The sequence below is a fragment of the Camelus dromedarius genome, chromosome 31 (assembly GCF_036321535.1).
Source record: "Camelus dromedarius isolate mCamDro1 chromosome 31, mCamDro1.pat, whole genome shotgun sequence".
Taxonomy (NCBI): Eukaryota; Metazoa; Chordata; class Mammalia; order Artiodactyla; family Camelidae; genus Camelus; species Camelus dromedarius.
The window spans coordinates 11215746-11235983 of NC_087466.1; the positions used below are offsets into that span (position 1 = coordinate 11215746).

A 20238-nucleotide genomic window follows, 5' to 3' on the forward strand; every position below is an offset into this window, starting at 1 on the left:
GAGTGGGGAAGATGCGAATGACCCCGGAGGCTGCGGGGCCGCGCTGGGCTGCCCTGGGGCCACGTAGTGGCCGGGGTGGTCTCTTTTTCTCCCTGGGCGCCCCCGGTCCCCACAGCTCCCAGTGGGGGTGGGGGCGGGGGCGGGGGGCGGGGTGGGCTGGAATGTTACTCAGCACACTGCCATCCGCATCTTCAGCCAATCGGAGGTGATGGCAGCTGCCTGCACCTTGCTGACAGCTGCTGTCAAAACACTCTCACGACCGGCAGCTCGATAATAACTCGAAAATGAGATACAAATGAGTGACTCTGTGAGTGGGGACGTGCCGCCATCCTCCTCCGCCCTATCGGCTTCCGAGCATGGCAGGGAATGCTTGCGGATGCTAGGGATGAGCTTTGGCCACGGCGGAGGAGAGATGAGTTCAGAAAAAACCCCAGACCAGCTAGACAGGGAAGACTGTCCCCGTCCCCTCAAAGAGAGTCCTGCAGACTTCAGAACGGGTCCGACATCCCTCACCGAAGAGATGCTGCAACACTCCAAGATGCGGTCAGATGTGCTGATGGAATCTTTGAGTGGAAACAACCCATGGTGGGTATTTCCTGTCTACCCACCCAGGGAGGCTGCATCAGAAGTCCTGGGAAGAGGACCTTGGGCTCCTTTGCAGGATACCTCACACCTGTCCCCTGCCCCCTCTCATCCACAGCTGGGCTGCTGGGCTGTGTTTTTATTTATCGAGACAACTCTTTACTTCAAACTTGGGCTGTGACTCCCCTGGGGAAGCCAACATTAGTGCGACTTGTTTAGAAAAGCACAAATAAGCCCCAGGGAATACAAAGTGTATGGTCAGCATTTCTCACATATCCTAGGATGGAGGGGGCTCAGAGCAGCAGAGGGGCAGGCGGATCTGAAACTTCCTTCTCGTGTGTCAGGTATAGCCCGTGCCTCAGATCTCTCTCTGCCAGGGATGTAAGGCAGGCTCTGAGAGTACCAGGCGAGGCTGGGATTGTCCGGATAGGAGAGGAGGCAGGGGCTCCAGTAAACATTCATTTACTGGAGGACACGGGATGCTTCTGAAAATTCCAGAGCACACATCACACTCATACTTGCCCAAGAGGACCGTAGAAATCCACTGGGCTGTTTTCCTTTCCTTCCTTTCCTTCCTTTCCTTCCTTTCCTTCCTTCCTTTTTGTTTTAAATCATTCTGGGTTGAGCTCAGCAGTGTTAAGAGAAGCCAAGGTGGCAGCTCGGGCTGGGGTGAAAAAAAGCGCTTTCCCGTACAAGGCATTTAAGGGACTTTATTTAAATTCAAGGTAGGCAGAGTATTATTGTCCCAGGGAAGTGCAATCATGCTGCCTGGATTAAAACCTCTTCCACATGACTCTCTCTTTCTTCCCACTCATTTCCCTGCAGAAAGCCTTTATTCCTCCGTCCATGTGTCAGGTAAACATTTAGCTTACTCCGTTTTGTGTGCAACAATGCGCATCTTGAATAACCCCGTCTGTGTGACCCGTGCCTACTTTGAACAGTAAACTCCCATAAAGAAAGGATCAGCCCGGTGTAACTTACTCTGTGAGCCGAGCCATTATCGGAGGCTTTTAAGTGCCGCACTCGGAAGGACAAGAGGCTCTCGGCATCCCATGAATAGGTGAGAAGCCTATTTGGGGCTGACGGCAAACCTCACCTCCAGAGCCGGGGAAAGAACACAGACTAGAACTCAGGCTCGGGCCTCGGTTCGGCCACTTAACCAGCCACAAGACCTCAGGCGAGGCACTTAACCCCTCTGACCTGCTGTCTCCTCATGTGTGAAACGGTGATATTCATACCTGCCCTGCCGCCACAGGCATATGAAAAGAGGATGCGGGAAGGCGCCCAGGGAAGGGGATGCTATGTCTCGTGGTGGGGAGATGGGCAGTGTTCTCAATTTCCTAGAGTCTCTGGAATGAGGTTACCCTTCTAATCAGAAGAATTTTGAAAGGACTGAAACTCTGCCTTGCTAATAACAGAGAAAGATTCCAGAGAGCTTTGTATTTGAAATTCTATAAAGTGCTGAGCAAAAAAAAAAAAAAAAAAAAAAAAAAAAAAACCATTAAAATAGTATATTATCCTGGCTCCATTTAATGAGATTAGATTTTTTTTAAAAAAGGGGTTGGTTTTGGAGTTCAAGGGCAACACAGAACAGAGTTGGGGAAGAGAAAGAGGAGAGCCACTCAGGAGGTTTGTTACAAGTGAACTAGGTCTTGAGTTTACACCAGAATATGTCCTGAAACACTCTCCACTGCCCCCACCAGAGCAATGGACAACTGTCTTATTTTGAAATATTTTTCCTTCTGAATCGAAAGCAATCTCCCAGCTCACGCAGGCGATCTACCAAATGCACAGGAATACAGAGACGGGAATTAAGAAGTGCCGAGGCAACTTGCCAACAGCGACTGTCATTTTGGTACAGATCCTTCCAGTCTTTTTTCTGTGCGTGTTTACTCGGAGACCACAGTCTAAATTATTTTGCTTCCTTCACTTAATTGTTGGATCCAAAGCCTTTCCCCCACACAGCGACGTTCTTTATAAACACTGCTGATGTCTCTCCGGCATTTCATCCATAATTTATTCAGCCCGCCTTCTCTCACTGTTCAATATTAATAGTGTTCCCAATTTTTTGCTGCCATAGACAACCCTTCACGGAAGATCCCTGCGAATCAAATTTGTCAATATGTCCAACCATGTCTTTAGGTTGAAACTCTAGAAACAGAATTACTAGATCAAAAGGTATAAACATTTCCATACTGTGCTGTCTAATCTGGTAGACACTGCCATGGGTGACTGTGTAAATTCAAAAGGAGAAACATTTATTTTGCTATTTAAGGTTCAATTAAATAACATTGAAATTCAGTTCCTCCATTGCACAAACCTTTATTTCCACTGCTCAATGGCCACATGGGGTTACTGGCTGGCTACCCCACTGGATGCATTTGCATTGTTGCAGAAAGTTCTATAGGACTGCACTGCTCTCGGCACATATTACAAACTCTTGGCGCGGGCTGGCATGCTAACAGAAGCTTGGCACTGGGCCTGCCACCTTCTCCTGACCTCACACTATCTTCCTTCTTTCATCTCCGCTCTTTCTATTCCCTTCTCTCTGCTGATGACTTCAGACTTCTCAGAACTTCTCGGCAATCAATGCACCTTATCCCAGATGGCAGATGAGAATCAACAGCCACTTCTAAAGATTCAGTGAGTGGAACTGAAAGTTGTCTGAACTCGAAGTTGTCTTGTGCTCATTTTAACGTTTTGCGTAAACTTTGCACTCTGTTCCACAACAGGGCTGTCATTTGTGCAAAAACATTAAAAAATAAATTTGGGGGGGGTGTCTATGTTACCGACTAAACATGCTGTAGGAAGGTGATCCCCGTTAATCTTGTGATTTTAGGTCCTAGAATGCAGAGTATGCTCTCTCTAGCTTGAGAACTACAGGCTTTAATCCATCCTGCTTCCCCCCACCCCGCCCTGGCCAGGAACTCTGTGAGGCATGGACACTCAAGTGAATTAATTTTCTTCTAAGACTTCTATGTTTTGGATGCTTCCCGACACCCCTCTGAGAGGACTGCAGGCAGCGTGGGGTTCTTCCAAAATCTGAGCTGGGAAATGGATGTTCTGAAATGCACTTTACAGGCGAACCGAGGTAAAGAGAGGGGAGGCAGGAGGAACAGCCTAATAATCTTGGACACCAGCCCCACGAGAGAGACGTCTGAAGAGCTGAAACAAAATGGAATCTTGAGGCCAGCGTAGCCTTTCTGGTGATATTATATAATAAGACAACCTCTACTATTTATCGAGCTGTGACTTGTGTCACACGCTAGACCACGGGTCCCCAAACCTTCCTGGTTCCTGCATGGTGCCCTTGAGGCCTCTGTGATTTTTTTCAAGGCCTTCGTAAGCCCAAAGAGACCCCTAAGAGTTTGGTTGTAACAGCTTAAGAGTCTAAACCACTAATAGGTCTAAGCAACTTAATAGTAGCAGTTGGCACCATGGCTGAGAGATGTTGTTTTTCTTGAAAATCTCAACTATTGCACAGTGCACCTGTGGGTTCACTGGGGCACCCCCACCCCTGAGGTGCCCTGGTGCACAGTCTGGGAACCATGGCCCTGGGCTGTTTTACTTTCATCCCCTCATTGAATCCTCCCAATAACCCTGACAAGTATGTACCTTAGTCCTCATTTTACAGACGCAGATACTGAGATGCAGGGTTATTTAAATAAATTCATCCAAGCCTCATGACTGGTAAGGGAGGGATCAACATTGAAACACCAATCTGATGAACTCCCGGGGCTGCCACACTCAGTTGTACAGGTTGGACACTGCACAATTCTGGAGGGTGTCACTCCCACAGACCATAGTGCTGGTGCTCTGGAATCATGAAGCTAATGGCTGGTGTTGGATTTAGCACAGAGCCGCCAGCTATAACAGCCCCTTAACTGAGAAGACTCTTGCTTTGACTATGAAGATCACCTTAGTGGAGCTTTGGCCTACATCCTTTCCCCAGTAAATTCAGACTGGCAGGGCATACTGAAGACCTCCAAAAGCTTCATTTAACTTTGGTTGACCAAGTGGCAAAACGACTGACTCCTGGAGCATCAATTGCATAAAAACCAGTGGCATTTCAACCATTAAGTGGGCCTGGTAGGGAAAAAGATCTACAGGTCTAAGTGGACCCCACAAATGTCTTGGATCTGAAATCTGTTTCATGGTAAGAGCCTACTTAACAGAACAAAGTTTTTCAAAGTAAGGTCTGCTGCCTCTCAGATAAGGGTACATGTATGTGTGCATGTGTATGAGGGAGGGTTAGCTATTTTTGTTGGGTAATTAAAATTTTCTGATTGCAGTTAGATAATCAAATTTTTACTATGTGCGTATATATGTATACTATAATCGAATTTTTAATATGTGCACATATATATGTGTATTGTGAAGAAACCTGTGGTACAGGCATGTTGCCCTCAAAAGACCCGGACTGGAGTAGACAGTATTTAGGGTAAGAGTGGATGCTAGGGTGTGTGAAAATTATCTTTACATGTACCAACAACTCGCAACAAGGGATCAATTAGCCAGAATGAACAATGAAACACTTTTCTGTCCTCAATTCTGAAAGAAATTGCTTATCCATTCATTGATGTTTTCAATAACACTACAAAGGCTAACTTTTATTCTTAAGTGATCAAGATGGCTTTACAGAGAGCTGCTCAGCGACACTGCCTCAAAAGGGGCATCTGACGACTGGCTGAGATTTAAACAAGCAAGAGGTCTGATGATGCTGAACTGGCAAATAAAGGCTTCAAATTGGTATTCTCACCCTGCGCGTACTTACTTATGCAAACAAGCATCTTTTGCATTAGTATGACTGACGCAGAAGTACCGAAACCGATTATAGATCTGGACCTGGGGCGACGTCGCTCTAATATTAAAACCCACATTCTGCATTTCGTTTCCACAAAGCAGCATCATCCATCACACTAAAATAATGCTGTTAATTTGAATTTTATTGATTTTAAATTTTGTTTGTATTTAATTTTAAAATGTGTTTTGCCTTTATGGTCCTAGGAGAACCGTATGCACGAGTTGCTGGTTTATTCGGGGGTTTTACATTTGTACATCGTTAAGTAACGTAATAATAAAGATATTTACATCATTGCCGTTCGGGGTAGGGCTGTGAGATTTCTCTTTTCCTTTCAAAGGAGGGTTCTTGATACGTTTCTCAAGTTTGAGAAACATGGTCATGGCCCAGGATTTTATGAAATGCTCCTCTAGAATATAAAACCTTTTCACAGACCTTCAGGTCATTAAACTCCCTCACTTCAGAGTGTCCTTGGGGAGGACCAGAAAGATAAGGTAAGTTTCTTAAGAGACTGTGGCTGGTTAGCAGCGGGGCGGGAGTGAGAGCCGTTACCTGGCTCTCAGTGCCGTCCTAGTGTATTCTCGGGGCTGTGGGCACCAGATACTACATCCTCTGGACTAGAGAAAGGCCAAGTGCTTTACCAGTATCACTGACTTCGTCCTTAAGAGTAACTGGATACAGCTGTCAATCCTGCTGTCCTACAGAGACGGACACTAAGTCCTGGAGAGGTTGTCACTAGACCGACGACGTGTAAGACCGGACTTCTACTGTGAGGATTTTAATGGTGTGAACCTTGTATCCACTGCTCCCCAAACCAGGACAGTCCCTTCCCTTCCCTTCTGCAGCTTCGTGCTTGTTTCTGTAACGTAGCACCTGGCACAGCCCCTGCCCCATTAGGGATGCTTGGTAAGTATCTGCTAAACTGATGAGTTATTTCTTAACTAAAAAGCAGCGTGTTGAGACCTCCCTTCTCCATGGAAAGCTCCGAGACAGGAGAGGAGACAGAAGCTGTTCTTACTCAGAAGCCTCCCGAGATTTCCTGGGGCTCCCTCCCCGCTGCCTTTCAGCACCAGGGTGCTGGAGACACGGAGCACAATTATCTGCAGCAACAATGAGCCGAATGCCGCCCTCCCAACAAGCCCAGACAAAGCGCGGAGACCTTGTAACTGAAAAGGCACTGAATGGGGAGAGAGGAGGTGTGACAGCGAGGCTGGGGGAGGCTGCAGGAACGGCTCCGACTGCAGGGCAGGACTCGTGCACAATGCACCCTACCTCTCCAACCCCCGCCCCAGGAACCGCACCCCCCAGCAGGGTGCCCCATGCCACTGTCTGGGCTTCGCCACCGACTCTGGAATCAGTCTAGATGTGGAGCGAGAGGACGTATCGGCTGCGATGGAAGACTGTCTATGAAATCGCAAAGGAAGGAAGAAAACAGGAAAAGAGAAAAGATCCTCTCGACTCTGTTTACTTTTACTTTTTTAAAGAGGAAAGCTAAGTAGGCTTCCGTGTGGGCCTTGGTTTGGGGCTGCTCTACCAGTCGGTCTGGCCGATGGAAACATAAGAGCTGGTGGTATGTGGTAAGTACCATATTCTTCGGTGAAAACCTGCAGGTGCTCGCCTATCACAGCCGCAGCTCCCGCGTCCGTGGCAGACATTGCTAATCAATTACAACGCCATTTCCCGCGGAGCCCCGACAGCCTCACGTCCCTCCGACGCAGAACCACAGCAGCCATGACCAATGGGTTTGTGCTGGCTTGCGAGGAGGAAGCTAACTGCTCTGGTTGGCCTTGCCCAACCCCACCACTGATTCACTCAACAGAGGCTCTGAGATGTCACGCGACTGCCCAAGGTCACGTAGCCAGTGCGAGGCAGAGCTGGGCCAGAATTCAGGTCTCCTGACTCCCTGGCCGGTGTTCTTCCCACTTGGAAAAATCACACTGGCTCCTTTCCAAGCTGACAGCCAGTTTCTGATGACTGGGGGACAAGGACAGCACTGAAAGGACTCGGGTAACCGGAGTATCTCATCTGGGCAAGTGCTGCTTTGTCCCAGTTTGGGCGGCAGTAAATTTTACAGCCTCTGACCATCCCCGGGTGGACATATTGGTAGGCAGGGAGCAGGATCATTAAAAAAGAGAAGCAAAAGGCTTAGAATGGATTTTCCACAAAGCAGGCCTTTTAAATAAAGTATCAGCTAGCACACATCCCTGCTAGCTCCCTCAGGGCTGTGGTCCCAGGATCTTAAGCGTGGGAAGACCCACCCTGAGAGATGGGGCTTTGTGCCCGGCCTGCGGGACTGAGGATCTGGAGGTCTGAAGATCCTTAGGACAGGAGCCTAAGAAGTGACCCACGGGCGCCCAAGCTCTCTGGAAAGGGTGCTGAAACATGTAACTGGCCTTTTCTCACACCGTGAAAAACTGAGGCTTAATAAATTTTCTATAGCACCGGGTTCGTGCATAAACCTATACAATAAGAAATAGATCTTAGGAGAGGAAATATACTTACTGGGGCAGTCTTTCCACTTCCTGGGGTTCAATTAGCCCAGGTTTAAGTAATAAAGAGAGCATGCTCCTTATACAAGTTGGGATAATTTCTCTTCCCCCATTTGCCCTCCAGCCTGGGTATTAACTGTGAGTCTGCTGAGTGTTAACATCCTTCTGATCATTGAATCAGACCCCCTTCGGCTGACCCCAAAGCCCAGAGGATTCTCCTTTCTTTGGCCCCCTGGACTCTACTGCTGACATACTTCAGAGGGCGGAGTGTCTTGAAGGGAGTGAGCCTGGCCTCACATTCCATCAGAAATCTTTTTATAGAATCTTTAACAAACAGCTGCCTTAGCCTTTGCTTGCTTACCTCTTGGAGTGGGCAACTCACTACTGCAGGGTGTGGCCTTCTCCAATCCATTATGGACTGGGATATTCATTTTTAAAATACTTTTTAAGATAATCACAGTCGCCCATGCAGTTGTAAGAAATAATCAGTGAGATCCTATATACCCTTCACCTGGTTTCCCCCAGCGGGAACATCTTGCAAAAGGACAGTACAGATCACAACCAGAAAAACGGACAGTCACACAATCCCTGACCCTATTCAGATGCCACCAGTTTTATATGTATTTGTGTGTGTATGTGTGTGTATTTAGCCCCATGCAGTTTTATCACATGTCGACCCGTGTGACCACCACAGTCAAGACAGAATGGTTTCATCACAGGATACTCTTCACAGCCACACCTCCCTCCCTTCTCGCCTTCCTACTCCGGGGCAACCACTAATCTCCTCTCCATCTAATTTTGTCATGTGAAGAGTGTTCTATAAGCGGAAACGCAGACTGTAACCTCTGGGGAGTAGCTTTTCCCACTTAGATAATCCTCTAGAGATTCATCCAGGCTGTTGCGTCCATCGATGCTTTGTTCCTTCTTATCGCTGAGTCGTGGTAGTGTGGACGTACCACAGCCTGCATGTCTATGTGCCCACACAAGGACCCTATGAACAAAGCAGCCTGCTCGCCTGTGGGCTACCTCCTTCCTCTCTTCCTCCCAACAGCTTTATCGAGATGCCACTCATGCACCATACAAGCCGCCCATTCAAAGTGTACAGTTCAATAGTTCTTAGGGTATTCCCAGAGTTGGGCGACCACCACCACAGCCATTTCAGAAAATTTCATCAGCTTTCACATCCTTTAGCAATCATCCCCAACCCTTTCCCCATCCCTAAACAACCAGCAATTTACTTTCTGTCTACATTCGACTATTCTAGATACTTCACACAAATGAAATCATAGGATATGTGGTCTTTTGTGTCTGGCTTCTTTCACTTAACACAACGTTTTCGGGGCTCATCTGTAGCGTAGCTGCCTTCAGTCCATCCTTTCTATTTACGGCAGAATAACATTTCAGGGTATGAATAGACCACATTTGGTTTATCCACTCACCAGCGGGAGGACGTGGGTAGGTTTTTGTAGGAACACACATCTCCGCTTCTCTGCTACAGATGCCCAGGTTTGCAACTGCTGGGTCACGTGCTAAGTGCCTGCTGAGTTTTGTCCGAAACCGCCCACATCCTTTTCCAGAGTAGCCGGACCATTTTACATTCCCACCAGCAACGCGTCAGGGATCCAGTTTCTCCGGGTCCTCGTCAGCTTTTTGTGTTCCTCTTATTTTTTCTTTTAGCCATTCTGACAGGTGTGTGTATCTGCTTGTTTGTCCTCTGAGCAGAAATCCGATTCCCAGTGACATCTGCTGCGAGTCGCAGCCCCGCGGTCTCCTCCAATCTGACGGAGTCTGGTTAGTTCACGCCCCTCCCTTCTAAACCAAGGGGCCCGGCACTGAGAGCCAGATCCGAGAGGTGGCCATGCCAGGGGGCGGCGGAAACAATTCCTGTGAACTGCACTCTCCAGCTAGAGAATGTGAAGCCTGATCTCTTTCCCATTCAGAACTGCAGATCTTTTCCCCAAATCAGAAGAGGCTGGGCAAGAACCCCTGCATTCTGTCTTTGGGACCGTCCCTTAGTGGAAGAATTGATTCCTTGGTATTTTTTTCTTACCACCTTATAACTGTAATTGTCTCCCCAGGTGGGCCCCTCACTTCCTTAGGATGGAGCGATCCTGGGGGCAGAAGCGGGCTCTTTGAAACCCGCACAGTTCTCAGCTCACAGTAAGCATGTGTGAAGTGTTTGTGGATTGGCCGTGATAAGCATTGCAGACTCGTAAAGTCTCAGGTGATGACTGCGGAAGGCGGCTGTGTTATAAGGGCTTAATAGACATGTGCTACATGGGTACACGAGAGGATTAGAAAGGCATGTCTCCATCCCTTGAATCTGTAACGGGAAAGGGAGCAGAGAAAGAGACTGACTGGGAGCCTGTATCTGACTCTGCCACTGGCTCGGGGTGTGACGGCTGGGCAGCCACCTGCCTCGTAAGCGGCAGTTCCCCGGGCTCATGGGGAAGGAACAAGTGAAGTCACCAGCACAAAGGCACTACGGCCCCGGCAGGACCTGGTGGTAAGGGCTGTGCAAACCTAGGAGTATGGTCAGCAGCGCCCCCTCCCACGACGGAGAACGTGTCCCTGAGGAATCCTGATATGGCAACGTGGATGCTACAGCTGAACCAGCGATGCTCCCGAGAGGAACGCTCACTGGAACCCCAAACACACACACACCAGGGGATGGACTGACTGAGAAGCACTACTCTGGCACTGCCCCTGTGGCCCCTGTTAAGGGTGATGCGTTGTGGGCGAGGGAAGGGTGAGCGCGTGCAGGGAGCCGGCTGATGCCTCCCTCAGACTGCCCTGCCCCCACATCACCCCGCTTGTTTCTTAGGACCTAAATATAGGTCATCCTTGATTCCTGTCAGCATCACAGTCCTCATTATAGCCATCAGCACAACTCTGAAAGTGCACCTGCAAACCGACCGGGTGCCCCACTTCCACGGCTGACACTTGGTCTGAGCCACCATCACCTACGGTCCTGGTGACTGCAAACACCTCCTCCCGGGTCTCCTCATGAGATCTTTTACAAATAAGTCAGATCCCACCACTCCCTCTGCTCAGAACCTCCCGCTGCTGTGGAATGAAACCCAAAGGCCTGAAAAGTACAGGGCCGGGAACGGCCAAGGCGGTCTCAAAGAACAAAGACACCACATTACAAAGCCACAGTAATTAAGACAGTGAGTATTGGCACAAGGGTAGACAAATAGCCCCATGGAACAGATTAGAGAGTCCAAGAACAGACCCTTGCATACAAGTCACCTGATTTATGACAAAATCAATACTGCACAGCAGAGGGGAAAGAATGGTCTTCGCAATAAATGATGTCAGGCCAACAGTATATCCATGTGGGGGAAAAAATGTTCCTTGATCTCTACCTCACGCCATACACAAAAATCAATTCCAGATGGATTGCATACCTAAATGTGAAAGGTCAAAGATTTGAGAGGAAGACCTAGGAGACTGTCTTCATGAACTTGGAGGAGGCAACAATTTCTTAAATAGGACACAGAAAGTTCTAACCAAGAAGGAAAAAAAAAATCACAAATTGGCAACATTAAAACTAAGAGCTTCAGTTCATCCAAGGACACCACTAAGAGGGCACCATTAAGCCACCCACAGAATGGGGGGGGGGGATGAAATCATACATCCACCAAAGCACTTGAATCCAGAATATATAAAATTACACAATAAGTAATTAAGAGAATTAGAAAAAAATTCAGACAACCCAGCTTAAAAAAAAATTGCGCAGAAGATTGAAATAGGCTTTCCACAAGAGTTAACCCAAATCCTCATACACATATGAAAAAACCATCTGATTTCCTTAGCCATCAGGGAAGCGCATGTTAGAATCACAAGATGGTACCATTATATGATCACCAGACACCACCAAATCCAATGACTGATGCTCAGAGCTCAGTGTATAATGAATGAATGAATGAATGAATGAATACACTCATTCCATCCTTTAAAACCTCAGCCAGCGGGAGAGGAGGATGAACAGGTTCTCAGGACAATGAAACCACTACGGTGATGAACACACGTCACTGTATGTTTGTCCAAACCCACAGAAAGTCCAACACCAAGAGTTCAGTTAATGTAAACTCTAGACTCTGGGTGATAATCAGGCATCAACATAGGTTCATTGATTCCAACACACGTCCCACTCCGGTGGGGAAGCTGACGGTGGGGGAGGCTGTGTCCGGACGGGGGAGGGGTGTGTGTGAGAAGTCTCTGTATCTTCCTCTCAATTTTGCTGTAAACCTAAAACTGCTCTTAAAAAACAGTCCTACAACAAGACAAACAAATAGAAAACCTCAGCAAAGCCAGAGGAGCAGGGACACCCCGGTGAGAAAACGGGGTCAGAGTGGGGATGTGGGCTGCAGAAATGAACACAGCAGTTCTCTGAGCTGAGACCTCCCGTCTTGCCTTCAATGGGATAAACAGGGCTATAGCTTTACTTGTAATGCTCATATGTTTTATAAAAGGGGGAAGGGAAAAAAAACCCTTATGTGTGTAATTAAAACTAGAAGACAGAACTCAAACCCCTTGGGGTGTGTCCATCTCCCCAGCAGGATTTGGGTTTACTTTAGTCCAGGGGTCGGCAAATTTTCCCCATAAAGGGCCAGATGGTCAGTATTTTATAAGCTTGTGGATCCTGTGGTCTCTGTCACAACTACCCAACTCTGCGGCTGTAGTCACAGACAACTGCCGGTTTTGACTGATGGGTGTGGTGTCCTGTTTCTAAGGTTGCCCCGCAGGGGTGGGGAGGGAGTCGGGGTGCACTTGGCAGGACACGCCCTGTGGTGGGGAGGGGCCCCTGAGGACAAACACACCCTCCTCACCTCACCCCACTTTCCAGAACTTGGCTGACATTTCTCTCCCCCTCACCCCCTCCCACCCCCGGAATGGTCCAGGCTGGCTCCCTTGAGCTGCCCAAGCCTGGTTTTTGGCAGAGTTTCTCCCTGGTGAGAAGGGACGTGGCTCCCTGCATCCCGGGCCTCTGTGGAGAGCAGATTATAGGGCTCAGTTTTTGGAAAAGCAGTGCTGACAGCCAGGAGTTAAAGGGGCAGTGGTCCCAGGCCCGGGCAAGGGGGACGACGGGGCAGTGTGTGAGAGGAACTCGGCAGGCAAGCTGTCCTCAGCCCTCCCTCCACGGTCATGGTCACGGTCACCGAGAGAAAATGAGGAGGAAAGGAGGCTGGGATGGATGGACGCTGCCCACAAAGCGGATACAACAGGTGTGCTGGGGACAGGAGATGCCAGCCGCGTAATTAGGGCCTCCAGACACCTGTCGTGAGCTCACCCATTCACGCCCCTGGCAGGTGGTTCACACCTCTGAGGAAGGGAAAAAACAGGCTCAGATGAAAAGCTCTCCATCTGTAGCCCGCTGCCTAAGGCCCTGGCCTGCCCGAGGCAGTAGCCAATCTGCCAGCAGCTCCCACCTGACACCCCTGACCTTGGGGGACAGTTCAGGGCGGGGGGTTTCCAGAGTCACAGAGACCTGCGGTGCTGCGACAGAGCTGTGTGACCTTGAGCAAACTCTTTAACCTCACTGTCTCACTTGCCCCGTCTTCATCAGATTCCATGGAGGAAGGCTGGGCACAGTTAAATCTATGTGCTCGGCAAACATTTACTGAGAACCAGCTATGTGCCAGGGGCCTGTGGCCACAGCGGTGAACCACTGTGTCCAAGCTTACAGTCTAGGGGTGGTGAGGAGGGAAACCACCACGTGGACAGCACTCTAAGCAGAGCTGTGAGGCTGGCTGGCTGGAACGGTACTGGGGGCTGCTGGACAAGAGGACAGGCCAAGCTACCCTGGCTCGGGGTCGGGAGTGAGCCAGCGGAGCTCTGCTCACGCTGGGCCAGGCCCTGCTCAGGAAACTAACCCTTATAATTGCCTTCTGAGAGTGTATGTTGTTTGGAGGTCTATGCTTGTTTTCCAGATGAGGAAACTGAGGCCCAGAGAGGGTAAGTGACTTGCCCAAGGTCACACAGCCAGGAAGCAATGGAACTAGGGTATGAACCCAGGCTGCACGCCCTTACTCTCCCTGCACTGTAGACGTCAGCTACACCATCACCGTCACCTAAAGATGATGCCTCTGTGCTGTGGACCTTCTGCAAATTGAGGCCAGCCTTTAGAGAGGCAGGATGACTGAATGCTGATACATTACTCGGGGGCACTTGCAAGTGAAGTCAGAGGAGGGGGACAGAGCCAGGGAGGGGCTGTCTAGTCCCCACATATGCTGTGAGTCTCAGGCAGGAATCATAAACTCTGTGTCTACCGGGCTGCTGGGTAAGGAAGAGAGAAGTGGGCCGGGTGGACAGTCCAAGGGCAAGTGCCCTGTCCAAAGTGAGTGGCTGCTTCAAGGCCACACAGGAACCCAGGCCTGACGGAATCGGATCTTTTGATTTTATTTTTTTGAGGGTCAGAAGTGAAACCCTGTGCTTGGTAAATATGGGATACCAATGCACCCCACGACCGGGGCCACATCCACCTGCTGCTTTGAAACCTTTGGTCTAAGTTGGGGGAGGTGGTGAGCAGGGAGGCACTAAATCAGTGGCAGTGCCTGCTTCTCAGGTGACCTGAGGCCCTTTAGGGTAGCAAGTGGGGGAGGGGGGTAGGCCTAACAGTGACACTGATCCCTGGCCTCAGGGGAGCGCCCTCTCACCTCCAGGAAGCCCCGCCCACCCCGCTGTCTCCTGGGCTCCTCCCTGATCTCACGTAATCCTTTTAACAGCCCTGGAGGCAGCCGCACGGTGGGGGAGCTGGGTGCCAGCCGGGGCTGTCTGATGACCCAGTGGGTAGGAATTTGGGCTGGTTCCTTCCCTGGGAATTGGAGATGATGACAACTCTCTGGGGGCTGTGAGAACGCAGAGAACTTCAGCCCACAGAGCCTGGCACGGAGGCTGGGCTTGAAAAATCTATTTAATGATAAACACTGGCATTTAAAACTACAGCATCATCGTCAAAGTTCTCAGCACCCGGATCGTTAGTGGTACGACTATCATTTTATACAAGTGGAAGCTGAGGCCCAGAAAGAGGGTGGCAGGGAAGGACTGCCACCTCCCAATCCACTGCTGAGTCCACTCTGATTTTTCTAAAGGGTGAGCCTCAGTTTGTCCCAGAGGACCATCCTGCAGAGACAAAGATCTGCAGGGCCTCTTGGCACACGCCGGAGCTGGGTTTAAGGGGCTGGAGTCTTGGCTCCTTCTAGACCCAAGAGAAGGCCAACAGGCAACAGAGAGGAGTGGTTCTAAGCCAGGGCACTGGGCCAGACCACTGACACCCCAATTCTGGTTCTGCTGTGTGGTCTTGGACCAGAAACTTCATCCCCCCAGGTCTCCAGGATCCTGCGGGGTACAGAAAGGACAACAGAATCCCTCCTCCGTGGCACTGCTGTGTGCTTTTACAGAGACACAGCACAGGAAGAGACACAGCACAGGAAGGCACACAGCGGAGCCCAACACACAGTGAGCGTCCCGTAAGGGGAGCTGTGATCTTGATTACAGCTGATAGGACAGGCCCGCAAAACCTGCCTGGCACCAAGGACCGAACTGGTTCCCCTAAACCCTGGCATCTTCCCCCAGCTCTGACCTTTGCTGGCCACTGGCTTTGTCTGAAACCAGGACTGTGGTTTCCAGGACCAGCCCGGCTTCCCTGAGTGGGCTCACAGTGGCCCCTGCTGCCCGCGCCAGGAACTGCCTCAAACCCCGCGTCGGAACACAACAAAGCGAGGTTCCAAGAAGGCTCTGGTTTCCAGGGGTTGATGAAAACCACCACCAGACCAACAGCAGGGAGAGGAGACTGTGCGTAATGATGTTTGCGGGACACTGATTCCCTGTCTTCTCAAAATAAACATAAAACGTGAGATCAGACGGAGCCCCTTTCCGCTTCAGTCGCGGTCTTTTGTTTCCCTGGATAAGTGTCACCCGCAACACGCTGCGGAACCAAGTGAAATTGTTGTTTCGGCGGGATGCTGTTCCCTGACAGGCACGTGCTGTTCGGAACAATCCCATTCTGACCTGGCACTTCTTAACCTGGACTCTTTACATCACAGAAGCACGTGGAAACGAGCAGTCACGTGAGGCTGGGATACAGGGACATGCGCCATCTCGTGATGGCGACCTCGCTCCTTGCGACTGATCTCCCCAGACGCTAGGATATGGGAAGCAGCCCCCCAGGTTGTGACCCCATCGTATCAGGCTGTTGCTACCAAGCAGGGGACCTGGGGACCATAGCTTAAGAAACAGGGAGGGTCAGTGCCTTAGCATCAGCACCGGGCTACTCATGTCTATTAATGAACCGTACGCCAGCGTATGATTTAGAACAGAGGCCAGGAGGACAGGGATTTTTAAAGCAAATCACCCAAGAGGCTCCCCATTCTTTAAACCATGGAGTAAGAGCAAAGAAGGTAGATTTCACACAAAAATAAGATGCACTTTCTAGAGTCCAAAATATAAGGCTTATAGTTTGCACCTACAACCTGGCGAGATGCTGGCTGGTAATTCTAACCAGGACTTAACTCTCCCAGTCTTCACGCTAGAACTGGACAAACGCAGGTTAAATGAATGAGGTCTAGAACGTGGAGTCCTACACGCTCGCCCCTGTGCAGGCCAAGCAGCTGTAGGTTCCCAAGTGTCATAGACTGCAGCCAAGCTTCCCCCATCTGCTTGGCTGGGGCCGATGTGACCTGCCCTTAGGTTCCGAGGGCGAGATGGCCTTTTCTCTGTGCAACTGAGCACATGCCTGGAGAGCGCCTCGGTTTTAAACACTTCCCCCTTATGCCCTCTGCCTAAAGGTGTTTCATCCAAGGCTTGGGACGAGGTGATACCTAACTTACCTGAAAAACCAAACAGTGTAACGTACCAGCAAGGGGGGTTGCAAACTCATGGCCCTTGCCTGTGTCTTGCCCACAGACAGACTCTGTCCCACACAAAGTGTTTTTAGAAAGTGAAATAGTTGCCAGCTTACTCCCACTAAGAGTTCAGATTGCCAGTTTCCCTTTCAAAGTGCCCGAGACTGTTCTGCATCCCTGCCAAGCATCGCCGCTGGCCCTCCAGCTCGTCTGCCCCTCGCAGCCAGGTCTCCCAGGCCCCGTTTCCTGCCTGGCCCCTGAGAGATCTCTGAGTTCTTGACTCCCGTGCCAGCGGCTGCTGACAGACTGCGTTATTTCGGCAGGTGATTCCCCCGTATTTCAAAAGGGGCTTTCCACACACAGCGATGTAGACCAGAGGTCCCCAGCCCTGGCTGGATATTAGACTCCCCTGGGGACCTCTGATCCAGAAATCAACGTCTGGGCTTCACCCCCGACCAATGAAATCCAACTCTCTGGGGCTGAGCTTGAGCAAAGGTGTGTTTCTAAGTCACTGGGTGACTGGAATGTGCAGAGTAGGTGAACTGTGGGCTTAAACCAAAAGATGACTTGGGCGGTAGGATTTCAGGCAGATCACAGGCAGAGCTGGGTTTCAGCCGCCTGGGTTCCTGCCCCTCCCGGAGGTCACCAGTGAGGATGGAGAAGACTGACCGCCCTGTTTGGACACTTTCTGCCCAGTGCTCTGGAGAGCAGGGTCTGGGATGAAGGGAGATCAATCAAAGGGAGCCAGAGATGACCTTTGGAGACCACCGCACTGGCCTTCAGCGGAACCATGGAGGACCAGAGGGCCCAGTAGGCTCCTGCCCACACACGGGTCCCGCGGACTGAACCAGCGCCTCTCACCTGAAAAGCTCTCGGATCTCGCGGCTGTCAGCCTGGAAGGGGATGTTCCGCACCAGGATCTTGGAGGTTGTCTGCTTTCTGGGGATCTGTTTCTTCCGAGCGGATGTCGGGGCTGGCCTGGAGGGGAGGGGAGGGAAAGGGCTCAGGTTATTTGGGGTGTCAGCAGCTGCTGCCCTACACTGACTCCACCGCCCCCCTCTCCCCACCACCCACCCCCCTACTGCCCCGAACCAATGTCCTCTGTCCAGGTGAGGGGCTCAAGGAGTCTGTGGGGACGAGGCTGAGATGAAAGGAGAGGAAGGTGGCCTCCCCCAGGCACTGCACAGCTTCATTATCTCCTCCCCCGAACAGCTGTGGACGTCCAGTCGCCACATCTCAGCCTGGGGTGTCTGCTGCCTCATCTGAGAGACTCAGGGACTAGAGAACTCAGATGAGGGTGGGGCCAGAGTTTTACCAAACCCCATCTCCTCTGCCTCTTTCTTTCCAGGTGCCCAGGAAGACTCTGGCTGGTCCTAAGGTCTCACTAGAGACATTTCATCACTAACCCAAAGCGCATCACCCAGGGGCCTAGAGCAGTTTCTAACCACGGAGACGGGCAGTGCATGGGGGAGGAAACTCTCTCCACCTGAGCTGCAAGGCCCTCCAGAACCTGTCCCCCTGCTCTTCCAGGGAAACCGTCTGCTCCATCAAAGCCCACTAGGGTCATGAGCATGGCTGTGAGTTGACAATCTGGTAACAGCTGACACTGGGCACTGTTCAAAGCACCCCCAGTGCATTCGTTCAATCCGACGTACAAGTGGGTGAAGACGTTAGGAGTTGGACTAAAACTCAAAAAACCCCCGCATGACTTTAAGAAACTGGTCACTGGGCACAACAGTCTGTCTCCATCTCGAACACCTACTGCACCTCTTTTAAATTAAGTGGAGGCCGTCTCTGGGCACTGCTGTCCACCTCCAAGAAACAAAGCCTCTACAGCGAAACAGCCGGGTTTTACCGCCTCTTCTGGTTCGTCCCAAGCTCCAGCAACTAGCAACTCTCCCTGGCTTTTTCTACGCCGCCGAGATAAGTGGATTTTGCTTGTTTGTCCTGCCTGTGTTCCTTTTATTATAACGAATGTGTGTCAAACGTTTACTCCAGGGACTGGTGCAGTCCCTGTTCATCAGGGAAATGGGTGTCAAAGCTGGCATGCGGGCCGTCACCTTAAATAGGAAAAGGCTCCAGCGGTGAGGCGGGGGTCGGGTGGGGGAGGACGTCAAAGGGCCACCAGACACCCTCCAGGGCGCCAGAGCAGAAAGGACCCACTCAGATCAAGGGGAAGAGGGCGGTGAAGACTCACTTGGTGGCTCGTTCCGAGATCCTCACTTCCAGCTTGTGGCCGTCCACGTCGTGACCCTAAGAGACAAAACGACATGGCCTGTCCCTCCATCCTCTTAGGAATACTCGGAGCGGGCTTTAGCTGAGCGAGGGGAAAGGAAATTTCAGTGGGGGGACTGAGTGTTCCCAGGCGGAGAAGTGCGCGGGAGTCAAGGACAGGGAAGAGCGTTTCCCGGAAAGGGCTCACGACAAGCCCGGGCAGCAGCTGGTGGTTACGGAGACCCAGCCCTCCAACGTCCTCTCGAGCCACGAGTGGGCCTTGACCTTTAAGCCATTCGAGGGGCACAGAATTTTCCATTGTTTATAATCATTTTCAGGCCAAGTATGCCCCTTCGGTCTGGTTTGCAGAGACAGTTCGGTTTAGATTGTATGCTCTTGAAGAAAAAATTCTAAACCACAGTGGCGCTGCATCCAAAGCTAAGCTCTAACATGGTCCCTTAAGGCAAAACGGGCGTATTAGCCAAACTACCCTTGAAAATCCCTTAAGTCTTCCATAAAATACGGTGCGGCACACGTAGCTCTGTATGAACAATTCTTTGAGGCAACATGCACAAGGAAGCACGCAGTGAGGCACAGAACTCTACGTGTGCAAGGTGGAATCTGACCGAACCCTGAGTTACATGAAAGAGAAAGCCCACTGCAGGGGCAGAGCTGAAACCCAGTTAAATGGGTACCTGGCGTCTAATAACAAAATTGGATTTCCAGTGTCTCTTCGAAAAACAACAAACGAAACAAATAAAAGGAGATCTGGCATCACTGGGGCGCACCTTCCTGTGAGGCAGTACGTGGCTGAGGCCAAGAAAGTGGCTGCCCCCTCAGGCAGAGCATGGTACCCAGGTTCTGTTCTGGGGGAGGATGGCCCCGTCCCTGGCTTACACAGCCTGCCCGGCCCCTGAGGGGATCTGAGTTTGCGAGCCCTGGTGGAGAGCAGAGGCCCCAAGAGGCTGTCACCTCCCCACCATCCCACCCAAACCCAATTCAGCCCTTCCTAGAGTTGCCTCAGGCCAAGGCGAGGGTCGTCAAAACTCTACAAAAACCATCACACTGGCTAAGTGTCCAGTTACAGGTCCTGTAACTCCCAAGGCCTCTCCTTTGACCAGGAAGCTCTACCCAGACAGACTCAGTCGCCTGGAGGGTCCCCATGGACAAGGCAGGCTCCCCAGGGAGGAGGAGCTGGGAGGGCGTGCAGCCTGATACATCCTGGCTTGTTAGCGTGGCCCTATTTAACTCTTTCCGCTGCCTGGCCTTGGGCCAGGCAGCCCGAGTCCCTCTCTGGATGGCG

The 20238-nt window shown here is 50.9% G+C and overlaps 1 protein-coding gene across 4 annotated transcripts in view; it reads right to left on the reverse strand.

Moving 5' to 3' along the window:
• The window catches only part of RBM19 (RNA binding motif protein 19), a 132083-nt gene that overhangs the window by 76666 nt on the left and 35179 nt on the right, over positions 1 to 20238 (reverse strand). For all 4 annotated transcript variants that reach the window (XM_031442856.2, XM_031442852.2, XM_031442854.2 and 1 more), the window contains exons 20-21: positions 18919 to 18974; positions 17583 to 17699 (exon numbers count right to left, since the gene is read on the reverse strand). In XM_031442856.2, the coding sequence (XP_031298716.2) occupies positions 17583 to 17699; positions 18919 to 18974 (173 nt within the window). The remainder of the gene's footprint in view (positions 1 to 17582; positions 17700 to 18918; positions 18975 to 20238) is intronic.